Consider the following 17,636-nt stretch of genomic DNA (forward strand, 5'->3'; position numbering starts at 1 on the left):
GAATCAATTTGTACAAGCATATACAATTCAGTTGGTGTTTTGTGTCCTAAAATCAGTCATCTGATTAGCTCTAGACTACCATTTCCATGCGCTCTTTGCGGCTTTGGCGGCATGGCTCGGTTCCCCGCAGAATACTTTTTCATGCACTGTCTGCAACACAACTACAGCGGGCTTAAAGACCATGCAGATAAACACTGTAGCAAATTGTTTTGATATTGAACAGACGTAAAAAGGTTATTTCCTGATATGAAATTCTGAAAATCTGCATAAATATTTTTGTGTAAAATTAAATTAGTTATGTATTTTTTTGAAACTAGAACTTGAAGTATCAAGAATGCCCACATAATTCATGTACACATATATATAGACTTTTTCATTATGCTTAAAGTCTTGATAGTCAAATTATATTCTGTGCCATACATTTATTTAGCCAGTGTTTATTTGGCATTAGATTAACTGTATGTGTACGGATTAGTCTTAATGGGTGCTTGTGTATCATGCAAACATAGTTCTAGTATTCCTGTTGACTAATCTTGTCATGTGGCAATACTTAGATGATTTTGCTCTATAACTGTGAATTAGGAGTATAAATACTTTCTACATGGTCACATTTACAAACGTTTGCCAATAACCACTTCACAATCTTTATGGTGTAATAGTGTATTAGAATTCTGGAATCGGCAGAAGCAATTCCTATAAAGCAATATCAGATGTAAACTGTCTTACGTGTGCCTAACAAAGTTCTCCCTTGAGCACTGATGAGTTTTGGCACAGGTACACTGTTCTAATTTTTTTTTTTTACTCTAATAATTTCCACAACTTTTACAGGAAATTAGCTTCTTATGGCATGGCAGAGACATGGCACTTACTGATGAGGTAACTTAGATGTAGAAAAATCCTGCAAAGTTATTTGTCTAGCAGATTGCCACTTCTGCTGATGAATTTGTAGACAGAGTTTTGTTATTTTTCCTAGTGCATGCACTTGCTATTGAATCACTAATGCACTCTTTTTGCTATAGCTCAAACATGTCCTAAATGCATCACAGAGCGGAGTTGTTTACACCAAGTTCATTCACTTGTGATGGTATTTTATAGCAAACATGTTTAAGTTGTAATATCAAGGTTAAACTCTGCCTCACTGGGATAGTAATTTTGGTGGATTCGGAGCTACTTTTGGTTGGCCAAAGAAACCCAATACTCAAAATGTTACACAGACATATGTAAGTCGCTGTGGGTTCAGGTGTAACATCTTGTCTGTACATAAAGGAAACCCAAAAGGCAACAGCCGTCTTGCATGACATCTGGGTTGGGAAGGTTGGGGGTGATCTCTTGATGCTGGGAGGTTTTGCTGCCTCAGTTTGCGTTTTGGAGATTCACACTACTGTTGCTGGTCTGCGGTCCATCTCGGCTTCCAACTTCCCCATCTGCTGCATCTCCTTCGCCTGCAACATTAGAAACGAGGCCTTACAATGTTGAAATCCTCTCCTAAAAGCATGTAGCCACCGCAGACTCTCTCCGCGCATAAATCTGATGCTGTCACTCTATCCTTGCTCTGCAAAGTGAGGTCCAGGGACCATCAGCATCAGCACTGCCTGGGACCTTGTGAGAAATGCACAATCTTGGACACTACCCCAGACCTAAGGGATCAGAATGTGCATTTTCACAAGATCCCAAAGACATTTTTTATGCACATTAAAGGCTGTGAAGGACTAGTTCTACAGTGTGCCAGGAAAACCATTTGAAAAGAGGCTAAGCCAGTCGCTCAATATTTAGACTATGTCACATCAAACCATTTGGTTTCTACAGATGGACATTTTGTCTTGACTGTAATTGGAACTTTTAGCCAAAGTGTTGCTTAGGTACAATATTTTCCCCCCAATAGCGTGAAGTTTAATTAATTCCCTAAGAATCTGACTGATGGAGAAGTTTAGGTAGGAGCGCATCACGTTGGTTTGGCTGGAGCACCTTGCAAATAGAATATTACAGGAATATGTAGGGTTCCTAGAATCCTATTGTCCAAAAATTCTCCCTACCAGCTCTCACTTTTTTTTATAGGCTTCATGAAATTGAGTTCACCATGGCTTAAGACTGTCACTAAGACAACCAGGTGGTTTGGGAGGTAGAAAGGAATCCGAGGGCGAGGAAGATTCTGGTGACACATCAACTCACTTATTTCAACATTTACTTTCCAACTGGTTTCTGGATGCTTGGGCCCAACCCAATGCATGTATGTTTTGAAGGAAAAATAAAGCATCCCTTTCCTCTTTTTGTGACCTACCACTTTGAAATAAAGGCCATTTAAGAATGGAAATGCGGACATATAAAGATAATACTGAGAGGAGGATTCTGAAGTGCTCTAATATTACTCCTCGTGTCTGCTTAGGTATTCCAACTCAATGGAAGGTCAGTAGGGGGGTTGGGTCAAATCCGAAGATCATCCTACGAGCATCTAGATGTCCCCAAAACTAGTTTGACCCGTGGACATACAGTAATTCTCTTATTTTTATATCGTGGCTTTAAATTCCCTTTTGGTGAAGATGGGTGTAATAATAACTAAGAATTTTATCTTTCTGCTCAAATATGAGATGGATGGTTCCCTCTACCTGGATAGTTTTCGATGCCTGAAATATACTAATACTCTGAGAGAGAAATGAGAAATGGAGGAAAATATACAAACATGAAACTATGACACAAACGGTATTTATAAGAGATGACAGTGAAACAGTATCAGCGCCAGAAATTAAATACTTTTATGTTCCATAAATAGCAATAAAAGATGCCCTATGCTTCTCCCCACTTAGCATTTAAAGACCATATTGAACATATGCTATGAGAGCGAGGTTCTCAGATGAGCAGGGTGACCATTCACTGCCATTTGCCGGGGACAGTTCCAGTTTATGCCCGTAGTCCTGGAGAGTATGAACATCATCCCCTTTCGCTCTCAAAATGATCCTGGTTCAGATAATAAATTATATGGTCACCTTACTTACGAGAGGTGATTAGGGTCCTTGGCAGACCAGATCTAGCAGAAAGCATGACAGGAGTCACTGTATATTGACACTGTATAATGTTTCTGCATGCAGACCATAACTCTGTCATTGAAAAGCACCAGTGAACTTTTAGTAGGGTGCTTTAACAATAAATTGCAGTCCTATCAATGCTTGTGAAAGAGCTGACTTTGTGACCCAGTCTTAGCTGAGGTCAGTCCAAATGACAGTCAAATATCACTGTTCTTGATGCCTGGGTATATCTTCATTAGCATGCCTTGAGTTTTCCAGGTCTGCTGTAGGAACTGTTGGCTAAGACTCATAATAGTAATTCGGAAATAATTCTCTAAAGATTTTGGGCATTTCTGTTTGAATATTACCTCAGAAATCCAAGCATAAAATAATCAAGCTTTCAAATCCAAACCCTTGAGATAGATACTAATTAGTTATGACCAGATGTGAATCATAAATGGAGAGTGCACCAAGCATACTAACAGAGCTGAGAAGGAAAGCAATGTCTTGCTTATCAGAGTTTCGGGCCTACCTTGTGTTTGGGACACTGCATGGCAGGATTTCAATAGCTGTTTGTACAAAAATAGTAATGTCAAAATTGAGTCATACATATAAAACAAAATAAATGAATACTGAATAAATGAATACTTGAAAAATGAATGCAAAACCATATGGAGAAAAGCAAAAAGCTAAGAATAAAACATGTATATGCCCATCAGTGACAAACTTCCCCCCCCAGCCCCCAGGTTGATCTCAACAGAAAAAAAAAAAAAAAAGAAAGCAAGCAAGCAACCAATGCCTAGGAGTCCAGACTGTGTTCTCCTGCAGGGATGAGTAGGGAACCCTCCCTTTAGCAAGTACCCTCACTTCTCTTTATTAAATGATAGGATTGATGGACAAAAATAAACTTTTAAAGCTTGGGTATGATAGTAATGGATCTGTTAATGTTGAAATGGTACATGTCAGGACAGATGGCATACTTGTGGCTGGGAGGTCTATGGGAAAATTTAGTAGAAAACCGATCCCCAACCTTTGGAGTTTTAAAGGAAGCATTGGATGACCAAGTAGGCAAGGCCAGTAGGTGGCTTAAAAAAAGAGCACATGAGGTTAGGATCCAGAATCGGAGCCAAATTATATTAAAACTTGAGTTGTTTCTGCTAGTTCCCCTCAATGCTGGTCTAGCTAATTAAGTAGATCTTTGGGGGAATGGGGTGAGTTTCTGGGAGTAGGGTCACAAGGAAGCAGTAAGAAGCTTTAAAGAGATATTATGGATGAATGTTAAAATTATCTTGGCTTAGAAACAGAGAATAGTCTTTGGGTTTAACGAGGGCTTGGGAATCATACAAATTTAGGATTGTTTGGAAATAGGAAACTTTTCTGCCAATGAAATGTTTAATTTGTTATGAAGGGAGCTCTCCTTCCTGATTCCAGACCTTGCCTATGATGAGGGAAGAAATGGAGTCACTGTATTTTTTGCATCTAAGCCTGCTTCAGTGTTGTAACACACAGATAACTAACAGCTCTCTGACCTTTAAGTTCCAAAACCATACCAGAAAGATCTGGGACTGAATTTGTTATTGAACAGCCCATGTTTTTGTAAAGCAGGGCTTACCACAGAAATTCAAGTCCAAATTCTACCTCTGCCGGAAGCATCAATATGATATTGTGAGTTTCTATTCATTGAATCTCATTAAATCTTCATCAAATCTCAAGCCTCCTCATGATCTGTGCTTTCCTAAGCTTCTGTAACTTGAAGTATCAGCTGTGGGTGGTAGACGTTGCTTATGACATATTGAAATGCATTCCATGAATTTTTGGAACAAAAAGCCACTATCCTCCCAAATATGCTCAACCAGTCCAGTTATCACTAATCCAATATATTTTAATGCAAAAATTCTGGTGTGGTTTGAATTCTCCATGTGTTAGGATAAAAGCTCAAAGTGATTTTTGTATTATGTACTTGGACTCTGAAATAAAAAAGGGTAGGTAAGTGTATTCTCTAGCTCTGATATTCACCACTATTGTAGTAATGAGTAATTTTTAGCATTTACATTCTTTAGCCAAACCTGTTGCTAAGCAACACAGTAATTTCTAAGTAGTTTCTTAATTTAGTTAACTGAAACATAACTGTGCCTTACCTTCATTGTGCCTTCTTCTGAGAGGCATCCTTACCCCACCCAGCCCTGAATCACTGAAGTGGATCCTAATGTTTTGGAGATGGTGGCTTTACCTTTATTCCTACTCCCATTTTGCCCATAGGAACACTTTCTGGGAAGTGCTTTAAGAGCAAAAACATAAGCTAGGTATCCCGTACCAGAACGTGATGTATCTATGAGATGGTCAAATGAATTGGACCCACAGGACAATAAACATTTATTGTCCCCCTTGAGGATCTGTGGATCGTTCATGAATAGAAGCATTTAGCTGAAAAGGAAATGTGAAACATAACTCAGAAGTATGCTGATGAATAAAACTTTGGTCTATTGAAAAGTAACAAATCTGAAACCAGAAGTTGGATTTGTTACCCAACTGCAATACAAAAAAGAAGATTTTATGGTTTTGTTTTACTTTCTCAAAGATACATTTTAGTGTAATTCCAACTGAAGTGTTTTTCAACAGAAGCCATTTACTCTGAGAAATATACCTTCAATAGGATTGCTTTATAGATGGGGGAAATAGGAAAGAACAATGTAGTACAAGTACCTACTTCATCAAACCTTCTTCACAGTTTCTGGATGGAAGTAGATTATCTAGATATAAAAACTTCTAAACCAGCTATACCTAAAAACTGAAATTTGAGACACACTTAAATTTAACCTGCTCTGCAGGGTCATTTTGCCTTATAAGTTAGGGGTATGGCCATCAGTTGAAATAACTGGATGGCCAATGGATTGTGTAGCCCATTTGGGAAAGAGCCCACCTGTACTGTCCTTCAGGTAAACATACAGAGATCTTGCTGTTGCTATCTAACAGGTGATGGCTAACTCAAGAGGTAGATTTTGGATAACTATTGGTGTTGACTTCTTAGTGTTTTGTCTTGCTGGGAAAAAACACCAAGAGCATGGTATCCACTCGTGTTCAGTGGTTTGTAGAGTTTTGGCAGCTCCCTTCTGTGGGTCTGGCTTGGAATCCCGGAGATGGGTTTTGTAATTTCACTTTTAGACCGAGGTTGAAAAGAGGTGGTTTCTCTCTTTTGCTTTTAAACATAGCAAATGTTTAAAGTTGCTCGCCCCTAGGTTGCAAATTCTAAAGCTCTAAATGAAAATGGAGAAATAATTTGTAACCTTCGTTTTCTCTTCTCAGGAGCATCGTTCTTAGAATCATCACCATCTATTCAAATGATGACTTTGGGTCCCCCTCCCCCTGCCCCATGGCTACATTCCTCTCCCATTTCCAAAAAGAATTCTTTCTGTCTTGTTTGATGAAATGGGGAAAATACAGTAAAAGGAATCATATTTTTACTAGCCACCTTTCCACACCACTACTTGAGCTATCACTGCAGGCAGGTCATCTGCCTCCCAAAGCAGGCTGGCTATGTCTTTTCATGCCTTTTAGGTAAGATACCTGCTCATTCTGTTTCTCTAGGAACTCTAGGTGTTCAAGCTGGACTTTTTTCAATTGATCCATTTCTTTGGACTGCTTCATTGCGAGCTGTAAAAAAGAAAAATTCTGATAAACTTTGGGTTGTAATCTGAAAACTTATGGATGTTAAGTTTACAATTTAACGGAGGGAGACATTTGTTAAAAAAAAAATCATGAAAAACAGATTTTTCAACTGTGTTTCAAGCTATTCCATTACTTTCATCTGTTGTATGGATTTTTTCCATTTATGAAGAGAATACAGTATTTCCAGTTTGCCAGTAATGACAAAACAAAAAAATCTGAAAACTGGAAGAGTTTAAACCCATAATTATTACTGGGAAGATCTTCCCTGCGAAAATCTTCTCAGAACATAATAGAGTATTTATGCACAATCAAAGCTTGGCTTCCTTTTCCATATAAAATGGTGCCAAATTAATATCATCAAGATTTAAGTGATAGATTATCTAGCTCTCCAGGAGCAAACAAGAGAAGCTAGAATGTTTAATGTACAGAAAAATCAAATTAAGCAAATTAGCCAGAAGAGGTCTGATATCTAAGCATGAGTTATTGTATACAGTGCCAAGAAAATTACAAAATACTTACTCTTTTTCTTTCTTCCAGAAACTTTTTGGTGTTGCTGCTATTTAACTCCCTGACTCGCCTAAAAGTAATAGGTACAAGTAACAGTTGGCATGACATTGAATAGAATTAACATAATATTACATAAGAAAGCGTTATATTCTATTTAATTCTCTGGATGGGATTATCACTTTTCCTAATTTTTTTTTTAAAGATTTATTTATTTGAGAGAGAGAATGAGAGAGAGAGAGCACATGAGAGGGGGTAGGGTCGCAGGGAGAAGCAGACTCCCCGCTGAGCAGGGAGCCCGATGCGGGACTCGATCCCGGGACTCCAGGATCATGACCTGAGCCGAAGGCAGTCGCTTAACCAACTGAGCCACCCAGGCGCCCCCACTTTTCCTAATTTTTGTGGAATTTTCAAAGACATAATGTACAGAAAGAAATATAAACATCTTTGTACTGATCACTCAGATTAGTCAGTATTCATGTTTTGCCCTGCTTATCTCATATTTTTAAAGGAAACAAAGTGTTACAGATATAATTAAAGCCCCTTTTGTATTTTTCCTGATTCCATTCCCCTCCTATCTTTCTCTCCAGACATAACCACTATTTTGAGTTGGGTATGGACCTTCCCATCCATGTTTTAATATTTTTATTTCCTATGGATGTATCCATTTGTAATATATACAAATTCTTCTCAAATTTTCAGGTGCCTACAAATCAAATGGAGATACTGTCAAAAACACAGATTGCTGGGTCCACCCCCAGAGGGTCTGATTCAGTGGGTCTGGAGTGGGGCCTGAGACTCTGCATTTCTAACAAGCGCCCAAGTGATGCTGCTGGTCTCTATCGCTGTGTGTTTTCCAAATTTACCTAAATGGTAACCTATTCTGCGTTTCTTCCTATGACTTATTACTTAGCCTAGTTTCTAGAGCTACAACTGTGTTTCAAGCTATTCCATTACTTTCATCTGTTGTATGGATTTTTTCCATTTATGAAGAGAATACAGTATTTCCAGTTTGCCAGTAATGACAAATAGGTTGTTTCCAAAAAATGCTCCAATGATCTAGTGCATAGGGCCCCATAATGCTTGACATATCTGTTGACTCAATAAATGTAGGGCATATCTTGTGCACACGAGCAAGGATTTCTCTAAGGTATATGCCTAGATTTGCAGGTTGGTGGGGGAATGAACAGCTTCATCTTTACTCCAAAGCACCTGTCCTTATTTGCATTCACAACCAGGGTCTGAATGCTACCTTTTCTTCAGGTCTTTTCCCACTCTTGGTATTGTAAGACACTGACTTCTGCGTCAATTAGTTTTATGAAGTGGCATCATTACCAGTGAGGCTAGAGTGCTTTTCATGACTGAATAGACCTATAACTGATTGAATTTCTCTAACAGCTATGGGTCTATTCAGGTTTTCTCCTTCCTTTTCAGTCAGTTTTGGATATTAATATTTTTCTAGGCAATTGTCCATTCCCTTTATGTAGTCTTCATTTTCAAAAATATTGATTAGATCTGCAGTCATTTCTCCTTTTTATCCCTAATATTACTAATCTGTGCTCTTCTGCTGCTTGAGCAGTCTTGCTGGAGGTTCACTGATTTTATTTTTTTCAAATAGTAAGCTTTTGTTTTTGTGGATATTCTTCATTGCTTTTTGTTTTCTACTTCAGAACTTTTTGCTTCTTTATTTCTCCCCATCCGAGATCTTTGGGTTCACTCTGTATTTCTAATTTTACACTCTCTTGAGTGTTTAACTCACTAGTTTGTATTTATTTTAAAAAGTATATACACCTAGGGACACCTGCATGGCTCAGTCGGTTAAGCGTCCGACTCCTGATTTCAGCTAACGTCAGGATCTCAGAGTTGTGAGATCGAGCCCTGCGTTGGGCTCCACACTGGGCATGGAGCCTGCTTAACATTCTCTCTCTCCTTCTACCCCTCCGCACCCCACTTGCACTCTCTCACTAAAAAAAAAAAAAAAGTTTGTAATTCTCACTCTAAATATCACGTTAGCTACCTTCTTTTTTTTAAGGTGAAAACGTTTAAGATTTAAGATCTACTCTCTTAACAACTTTCAAGTATATAATACAGTACTGTTAACTATAGTCACCATTCCCAATATTAGATCTCTGGAACTTAGTCCTCTTATAACTGGAAGTCTGTCCCCTTTAACATTTTCCCCTTTCTGCACTCCCTTAACTCCTAAAACCCACCATTTTACTCTGTTTCTAAATGAAATCATACATTATTTGTCTTTCTCTGGCTTATTTCACTTAGCATTATGCCCTCAAGGTCCATCGATGTCATAGATGCCAAGCTTTCCTTTTTTAATAGCTGGATAATATTCTGCTCTGTGTGTGTGTGTGTGTATGCAGACATAAAATGGCATTTTCTTTATCCATTCATCCATTGATGGGCACTGAGGTTATTTCCATGTCTTGGCTAGTTGAATAATGCTGCAATGAACATGGGGGTGCAGATATTGCTTTGGCATAGTGATTTCATTTCCTTCAGATAGATACCCAGAAGTGGGGTTGTAAGATTATATGGTATTTCTATTTTTAATTTTTGAAGGAACCTCCATATTGTTTTTTTTATAGTGGCTGCACCAATTTACATGGCCCCAACAAAGCAGAAAGGTCCTCTTTTCTCTACATCCTCACCGACACTTGTTCCATTTCTTATATTTTTGATAAACAGCCATTCTAACAGTTATGAGGTTTTATTTCATTGTGGTTTTGATTTGCATCTCCCTGATGATTAGGGATCTTGAACATTTTCCATGTACCTGTTGGCCATTTGTATGTTTTCTTTGGAAAGATGTCTACTTAGGTCCTCTGCCCATTTTAAAATCAGATCATTTTGTTGTTATTGAGTTGTATGAGTTTCTTATACTTATTTGGATATTAATCCCTGATACATGGTTTACAAATATTTTCTCCCATTCTGTAGGTTGCCTCTTCATTTTGTTGATTGTTTCTTTTTGCTGTGTGCTTTAGCTGCCTTCTATACATGGATAGACAGTACTTGCATGGTGGTTCAGTTTTAAATATTGCATAATCTCTGTTGAAATGTCCTCTTTGACTCGGAAATAAAAGTGTCAGCTTCTATATGTCTTTCTAAGCTATCTGATTATAACTTTTAAAATTTTATTTCTCAGTACTTTGTTAAAGTGGACACACATACACGATGTTTGTGTGTAGAAGGTAACCATTTTGCACACAGAAATTATTTTAAAAACCAGCCATTTGTAGACGTTTTAGAACCACCTACCATGCTGACAAAGTCAAAACAAAACAATTAACAAAGTTTTTAAGTTATCAGTAACTTAGAGTTCAAGATAATTTGACCTCAACTGGGCTGAAGTCCACTTTGTAACATACTTGAAAAAAATGATAAAGAACTGTTTAATGATTAACACATTTATCCTACTGAATTCTGTATTTTACTTCGGGGAATCTAAAATAGTTCAAACTGATGAGGTTTTATCATGGCTGGAATATTTTACGTTTTTGAGCTAAAGCAGATAATGTCATTTCCACATATATAAGGCCTTTAAACACAGTTTCTTGTCTGAGAATAAACAAACAAGAACCACAACAGGATGGTGCAAAGAAGTATTGATTAAATTGAGTAATAATTTCCCTAGATGCTCCATGTTGACTGGGAAATTTCTCGGCCAACATTTTTAAAAGTCAATTCATTTCCAAGTCCAATTATTGTGGAATTCCATATCCTATTGATGACCCATTCCCAATTGTACTTAATTCAACAACACTTCTGCATGAAAATGCACTGGATGGTATTATGTTTCATATTTTATCATATTTCATGTTTAACATCTTTATTAATAAATTGAGTTGTGCTTTAAAAAAAAAATCAGTGAAATTGAGGTAGTTGGATAGCAGTTCTCACCATGTTCAAAACAAAGAGGCAACATCAGGTATCCAGTAAGCCTCCGTAAAAGAGCACGTAGACAGGGAGACTGTGAAACACAGGTGCTTTCCTTTGCAGCTGCAAAGTTCTCCAACAGCTCAGCCTATAGCTAAGTGAGAGCTCAGTGCCTTGAAGCCCTCAACATGCTCATGTCTCAGTCCCAAGAGCTAATCTTCACTTGGCTCTATATTTTAGGATCACTGAGAATCAAGTGCTCTCAACTCCCTCCCTTGGGTAACACGACTCCTGATGAACTCTCAAATCCCCTTTACCGCCTTTGCCTAAAGGGCTTGCACCTGGAACCTCCTCTGGAGATAACACACACCTTCCGCTAGCCCCAGGTGGCAAATGGCTGACCAACACGGAAGTACAAAAGCTAGATGCCCTTGGTTCAAAGAGATTGGTGGTGCAGCTTATCCTCCAGGGCTTGCGATCAGGCTGAAGAGGGACTGTGGCTGAGACCAATAAACCTTTGCTTAGTCACTGCCTTGAACCCTTCCTGCTTCCCCTATTCCTCTTCTCTGAAGATCCCTTCCTCAGTAAATCACACGCACCCAAGTTCCTGTCTTGGTCTCTGTTTCTTAAAAACTCAACCTAACATAAGGTCAAACCAGAAAACCTGGGGACTTTTGAGATGATCCCTGGAGTCAGGGACAGCACCAAGCAAATCAAAGAAAGAGGACTGTCTTCTTACAGGCTGCTAGTCAGAACCATCCCATCCAGAATGGGCCCATACCTGAGCAGGTGAGATGCTTGCAGGATGACCCAATGGAATGTGGGAAGGATATTTTGCCATATTTTATGCCATTTGGTTTGTAGATGAGCACACATATACTGAACGTATTTATTTTACTGGTAGTAGTGAACAATCAGAAGACAAGTGTTCTATAGCAACAACATTAAATCTTTGTAGCGGTTATAACAGCAGAATTCATAGCCAATACTAATAGGGATTATGAGTAGTGTGTGTATATACACATAAATGTTGTGTTTGTTTATGCCTCTCAGCCAATGCTCCATCCCCACAGTGAGCACTCTCAGGCTTACCTTTCCCGTTCTGCTTTGTTCTTGATAGATTTATCTTGGCTGATGGCTTTGCTGTTTTCCATAGAAATCTTAGCCTGGTGTGCTCGCATTTCCTTGCTTTCCCTAAATATTAAAAGTAAACAAATGGGGGTTAGGGGGGGAATGGAGAGTTAGTGTTTAGTGGGTACAAAGTTTCAATGAGGGAAGATAAAAAAGTCCTGGAGATGGATGGTGGTGATGGCTACACAACAGTGTGAGTGTACTGACTGCCACACACTTTTTTTTTTTTTTTAAAGATTTTATTTATTTATTTGAGACAGAGAGAATGAGAGAGACAGAGAGCACATGAGAGGGGGAAGGGTCAGAGGGAGAAGCAGGCTCCCTGCCGAGCAGGGAGCCCGATGCGGGACTCGACCCCAGGACTCCAGGATCATGACCTGAGCCGAAGGCAGTCGCTTAACCAACTGAGCCACCCAGGCGCCCCTGCCACACACTTTTAAAAATGGTTAAAATGGGGGCGCCTGGGTGGCTCAGTCAGTTAAGCGTCTGCCTTCGGCTCAGGTCATGATCCCAGAGTCCTGGGCTCGAGTCCTGCATCGGGCTCCTTGCTCAGGGAGGAGCCTGCTTCTCCTTCTCCCTCTCCTCCTGCTCCTTCTCTCTCTCTCTCACTATCTCTCAAATCTTTAAAAAGTGAAAATGGCAAATTTTATGTTATGGATATTTATAATAAAAAAAATAAATTCTACATATAACAACAGAACTAGGTTCACTTTTCCTCCCACTATTGAGCTCATCGAGTTATTTTATATCCTGTAAAAAGGAGGGAAAGAGCCCCAATCCATGAGAAGCAGAGGTGGGTCACCTACTAGGGAAGTGACCATGATGAACTGGGATGAAGAGTCATTACATTTGTCCATAAAAATATAAAGATTTTCCAGCTTTGCCCTACATTTCTTGGGATCAGATGGCCTGGAGGAGAGAGAGAGGATGTTCTGACCCTCACAAGTGACCTTCATGTTCTATGACAGCTCATGGGAATGAAGGGGACTGAGTAGTTTCAGATAAGCATGGGTTTTAGGGGAAAAAAAGGATGTTTACATTAGGCCACTGGATCCCTGCATGTGCTGGAATGTCTGTGTGCTCATGAGAAAGACTCATAGATTATTTACTTGTACATTAAAGGTATACATTTTAGAGCACTGAAATGAGTATTATTAGCAAAGAATTTTTTCTGGAACCTATAGAGGTCTCCTTGAAACCTTGCCTGGAAATGAGTCACCAAGGAGTCAGGTAGTCTAAGTGGTATCTGCACTGTATCAAAAGAGATGAACAACACTGAGCCCACAAAGGTAGGAATATGCATAGAAACTCCCGGGTCCAAGAAAATGGCTCTCAAGTTGTTCCTTCAGTTAGTGTTAGTCAACTGACCATTACTTTATTCATTCATTCAACAAACACGGCTCAATGACCAAATGTGGCTGACCAGTCTTAAGAGGGCAAGATTTTTTTTTAACCAAGAGCTGTGATCGTGAGGAAGACACACAACCACAGGGTGCTTGAGAAAAAGCCCAAATGCTGTTGTTACTTGGAAAAATGCCCCGGCCGTGCACTTGTTTTTTAAGCTAAACTAGTAATTAGATTATGTTCTCTTCAGATAACTTCCTAAGAACACAAGAATTAGTTTACTTTCTTTTTTCCTTTTGAACAATGCTTACTGTTGAGGGCTAACTTTTTTCTTTATTCAATGACAAGAAAGAGGAGAGAGGAGCACCTCGTCCTGTGAAGTATCTTTGGGGAAGGAGGGATGCTTACAATCTGGTACTGTGGTGGCGGTCAAAGACAGAGTGGTGAGCAGACCTTTTTGTGTACCGAATCAAGAGCATCTTGCAAGGCAAAAAAGAAAAGATCACTCCTAATCCTATACAACTTCATAGAATACTTTAGAATGGACAGGGTACAGACCACTGACCTCCAGCAAAATTAGCACGGTCTACCTCATTTTGTTGCCTTGAATGAGAATTGGGCAACGATGGCAAGATGCTTCACATTCCTACGGCCGGATCCATCACTCCAAAACCAGGCTGGGAATTCATGAACGCGCCCAGATAATTTATGCAGTTAGCATTTAAACACTTTTTTGTTTGCTTTGTTTGTACAATGCTTCAATTTTCTACTCTTTTGTGTGTATCAATAGACCGTAACAGTGGCATATCAGAGGCATGGCGAGCAAGCTGTAAAGGCTGTGATAAAAGGATGTAATTGACATCGACACTCTTCTGCTGGGGGCGGGGGCGGGGGAGTCTAGCTCATCATTTGCAGAATTTTAAATGTAATATTCAATTCATAAACCAATACTTCTTTGCTGTTTCTTGATTAGGCCTATCTTTCTAAAATTTCTAGAAGTCCTTATCATGTAAAGAAGGATCTCACCACAGGGCGCCTGGGTGGCTCAGTTGGTTAAGCAACTGCCTTCGGCTCAGGTCATGGTCCTGGAGTCCCGGGATCGAGTCCCGCATCGGGCTCCCTGCTCGGCGGGGAGTCTGCTTCTCCCTCTGACCCTCCCCCCTCTCATGTGCTCTCTCTCATTCTCTCTCTCTCAAATAAATAAATAAAATCTTTAAAAAAAAAAAAAAAAAAAAAGAAGGATCTCACCACATTTAGCCAACTGAGTGATCAGATCCAATCTGATCCAGGAGCTTAACTGGTTGGTCTTTTTCTCCTTCTGTGTCCTCTCTCCTAAGAGGCTCCAGGCCATTTTCCAAAGCCCAGTGTTGGCCCTAACACTCCCTGAAGCCTCCATGTGAAGCCTCCTGTGAAGCTACTAGGGAGGCAGCAGAGTTCCTTCGGGCTGTGCTTTTTAGTATGCATCGTATACTATTTGTAATTCAACTTCATTTTTCATGTGAGTGATAAGACCTTGCCAACACTTGAAAGCACTTCGATGGCAGAGGCCGTTGCTTATAGTTTGTGTTGCTCACCTCAACCGTACAACGTGATACATGTAATAGCTCAGTGTTATTACAAAATTAGGAGTTCCCTCTGGAGAAGGTGCACTTGCCTACCTGTCATGGGACAGTTTCAGCTGCTGGGTTTGCTGCTCATGGGCATTGATCAGTAGCTTTCTCAGGAGCTCACACTGCTGGCTGAGGTGCAGGTCCCGGATTTCTTGCTCCTCAGCACTGTGGGTGTTGATCATTTCTGACCACTCCTTTGTGTGCTGGGCCACTATCTCTTTGACCTGTGTGGGGGAAAAGGGGATGGTGCCACTTGGAACTCTCACAGATCAGGTTTGAACTGAAAGCACATCATGCATTTCAAATCCCACCCACCAATTTAGCTGGTGAATCAGTAGACACTCCAACTGCAAAAAATATGTACTAATCCAGGGGACTCAGGAAGTCCTAGCTTCTTAAAATAATCAATTGCTTTGGTTCTAAATATTCTGCCATGACCTATGATTTCACTGCTTAACTTGTCCGTGTTTCCTTTTGTCTGGACTCTGGGCTTCTTATGGATTCTCTCAGCTTCTCCTCATCCTTTTCCTCCTTCACATCCACATGGCCACAGTTCTGAATGGAGAAGCCCTAGGTTCTCTTTATCGCTGGATTATGACTCATTGTGTCAACCCTACCAGATGTTGGGGTAGAAAGTCTTCCCCTCCCTATATCCATGCTCTTTGCAGTGTGGTTCTGTACCTTTCCTCATCAAGATCTAGCGTCCATTTCTCCACCTCCTTAAAATTGGCCGCCCTCGGGACTTGTTTTAGCCACGAGACAGTAGCCAATGTGGTGCAAGCAGTAGTTTGGAAAATGCTCCCTCTTTTGCTGTCTGGAATCCCAAGGCTGCCCTGGGACAGAGCCTGTGCTACCCTGCTGGAGGATGAGAGGTCATACAGGAAAAAGCAACCAGCCGCCAGCTACCGACCTGGTGTCTGAGTACAGTCATTGATCCCAGCTGATGGCAGACACACGAGTGAGCCCTAATCACAATCCCAAGAACTACCCAACTAAGGATAGCCCAAATTCTGACCCACTCAATTGTAAGGTAAGGGGCACCTGGGTGGCTCAGTTGGTTGGGCGGCTGCCTTCGGCTCGGATCATGGTCCTGGAGTCCCGGGATTGAGCCCCGCGTCAAGCTCCCTGCTCAGCGGGGAAGTCTGCTTCTCCCTCTGACCCTCCTCCCTCTCATGCTCTCTGTCTCTCATTCTCTCTCTCTCAAATAAATAAATAAAATCTTAAAAAAAAAATTGTAAGGTAATTACTGGGAGGTGTCTTAAGTCACTAAATTTTGACCTGGTGTACTGTGCAGCAAACTGATATCACGGCCAAGGTTTCTACTTTCCTATCTGTGCAAAGCTTCTAGAAGTCATGGCATGGTGCACGGACATTAATTCTCAAACATTCCAGTTAAGAAGAGAGAGAGTGAAGAACAACTCTCGAAGACACATGGCTTCCTGCCTTTGTAACTTCACATGATGGACTCAAAACACATAGCACCGAGGAGAACCTCCATTTGAACCGTGTGGCTCGCCCATGTAGGCAGCAGGGCCACAGGGCGGATGACAGAGCTGCGTGGAGACACAGGGAGGCTGGCTGGTTTGACCAAAAGCTAGAGTTGGGAGTTTTAAGAGTACCACCCCTCCTCTGTAACTATTATTGCTAGAAGAATTCTTTGCATTCTTGACTGGAACTTAGTGCTCAGTTCCCCAAAAGCCCGCAAACTAATAAATCTCCCAAGTTCCTATTTTCTTGTGTTTTGGGGGAAATATGAGTAATTGGGCTCATCTCCTAGAATGTCAGCTCTTGATTTTATTTATTCCATTCTAACAGCAAAGTTAGAATGGAATAAATATCAAAGAGTTACTAACAACCCTCAGGTTGGGTGGGTTTTTTGTTCTATGTTTAATGTTACTTCTCTAGAGAAGCATGTTCTGTATTTTATATAGTATTTGTCCTGTTTCACTTGATGCCCCAGAGGCAGGAGGCAGGCAGCATAGACAGACTATATGCATATTTCTACATATGAAGAAAAAGATGTTCCAGGAAATGGCCCTTCCCAAAGCCAGTGAGTCTGGAACAAATGGGAATGACGATATCTCTTGACTTCCCAGACCAGCCCCAGGTTACTGTTATTTCTGATTTATGTTAGGTAAGGCATCTAAAAAATTACAAAGTATCTTCTGCAAGTTCCTGCTGTAAAAATAGGCATTTTCTTACCTTAGATTTGTGATCTGATGTCAGTGTCTGAATTTTAATTTCGGTTTCTTTTTTCATTTCGAGACAATTACTTCCCCTGAAAATGGAAAATCATAAACATGTGCCAGATGTTAGATATCTTCCCATTCCCATGGGCCCTTGCTCCAAAGCTTTCTAATGAAGACAATTTGTTCATCAAACATGGGACGCCATGGCTCATTGGGCAACATCAGTATTTCTAGTAATAGATGTACACCTTACAAAACATCCACATCGTGATTACTCAATTCAACCACTACACAAAGAGACA

The 17,636-nt window shown here is 40.2% G+C and overlaps 1 protein-coding gene across 4 annotated transcripts in view; it reads right to left on the bottom strand.

Moving 5' to 3' along the window:
• Positions 1–1,045: 1,045 nt before the first annotated feature.
• Positions 1,046–17,636, bottom strand: part of PLCB4 (phospholipase C beta 4) — a 163,366-nt gene continuing 146,775 nt past the window's right edge. For 2 of the 4 annotated variants that reach the window (XM_021688951.1, XM_044918548.1), the window contains 7 exons: positions 17,348–17,423; positions 15,194–15,369; positions 12,153–12,254; positions 7,185–7,242; positions 6,564–6,650; positions 3,532–3,568; positions 1,046–1,442 (listed from right to left, as the gene is read on the bottom strand). In XM_021688951.1, the coding sequence (XP_021544626.1) occupies positions 1,354–1,442; positions 3,532–3,568; positions 6,564–6,650; positions 7,185–7,242; positions 12,153–12,254; positions 15,194–15,369; positions 17,348–17,423 (625 nt within the window). In that variant the 3' untranslated portion in view covers positions 1,046–1,353. The remainder of the gene's footprint in view (positions 1,443–3,531; positions 3,569–6,563; positions 6,651–7,184; positions 7,243–12,152; positions 12,255–15,193; positions 15,370–17,347; positions 17,424–17,636) is intronic. The other 2 variants (XM_021688952.1, XM_021688953.1) reach the window with 1 other exon arrangement.

Source organism: Neomonachus schauinslandi, chromosome 10 (assembly GCF_002201575.2).
Source record: "Neomonachus schauinslandi chromosome 10, ASM220157v2, whole genome shotgun sequence".
Classification (NCBI taxonomy): domain Eukaryota; kingdom Metazoa; phylum Chordata; class Mammalia; order Carnivora; family Phocidae; genus Neomonachus; species Neomonachus schauinslandi.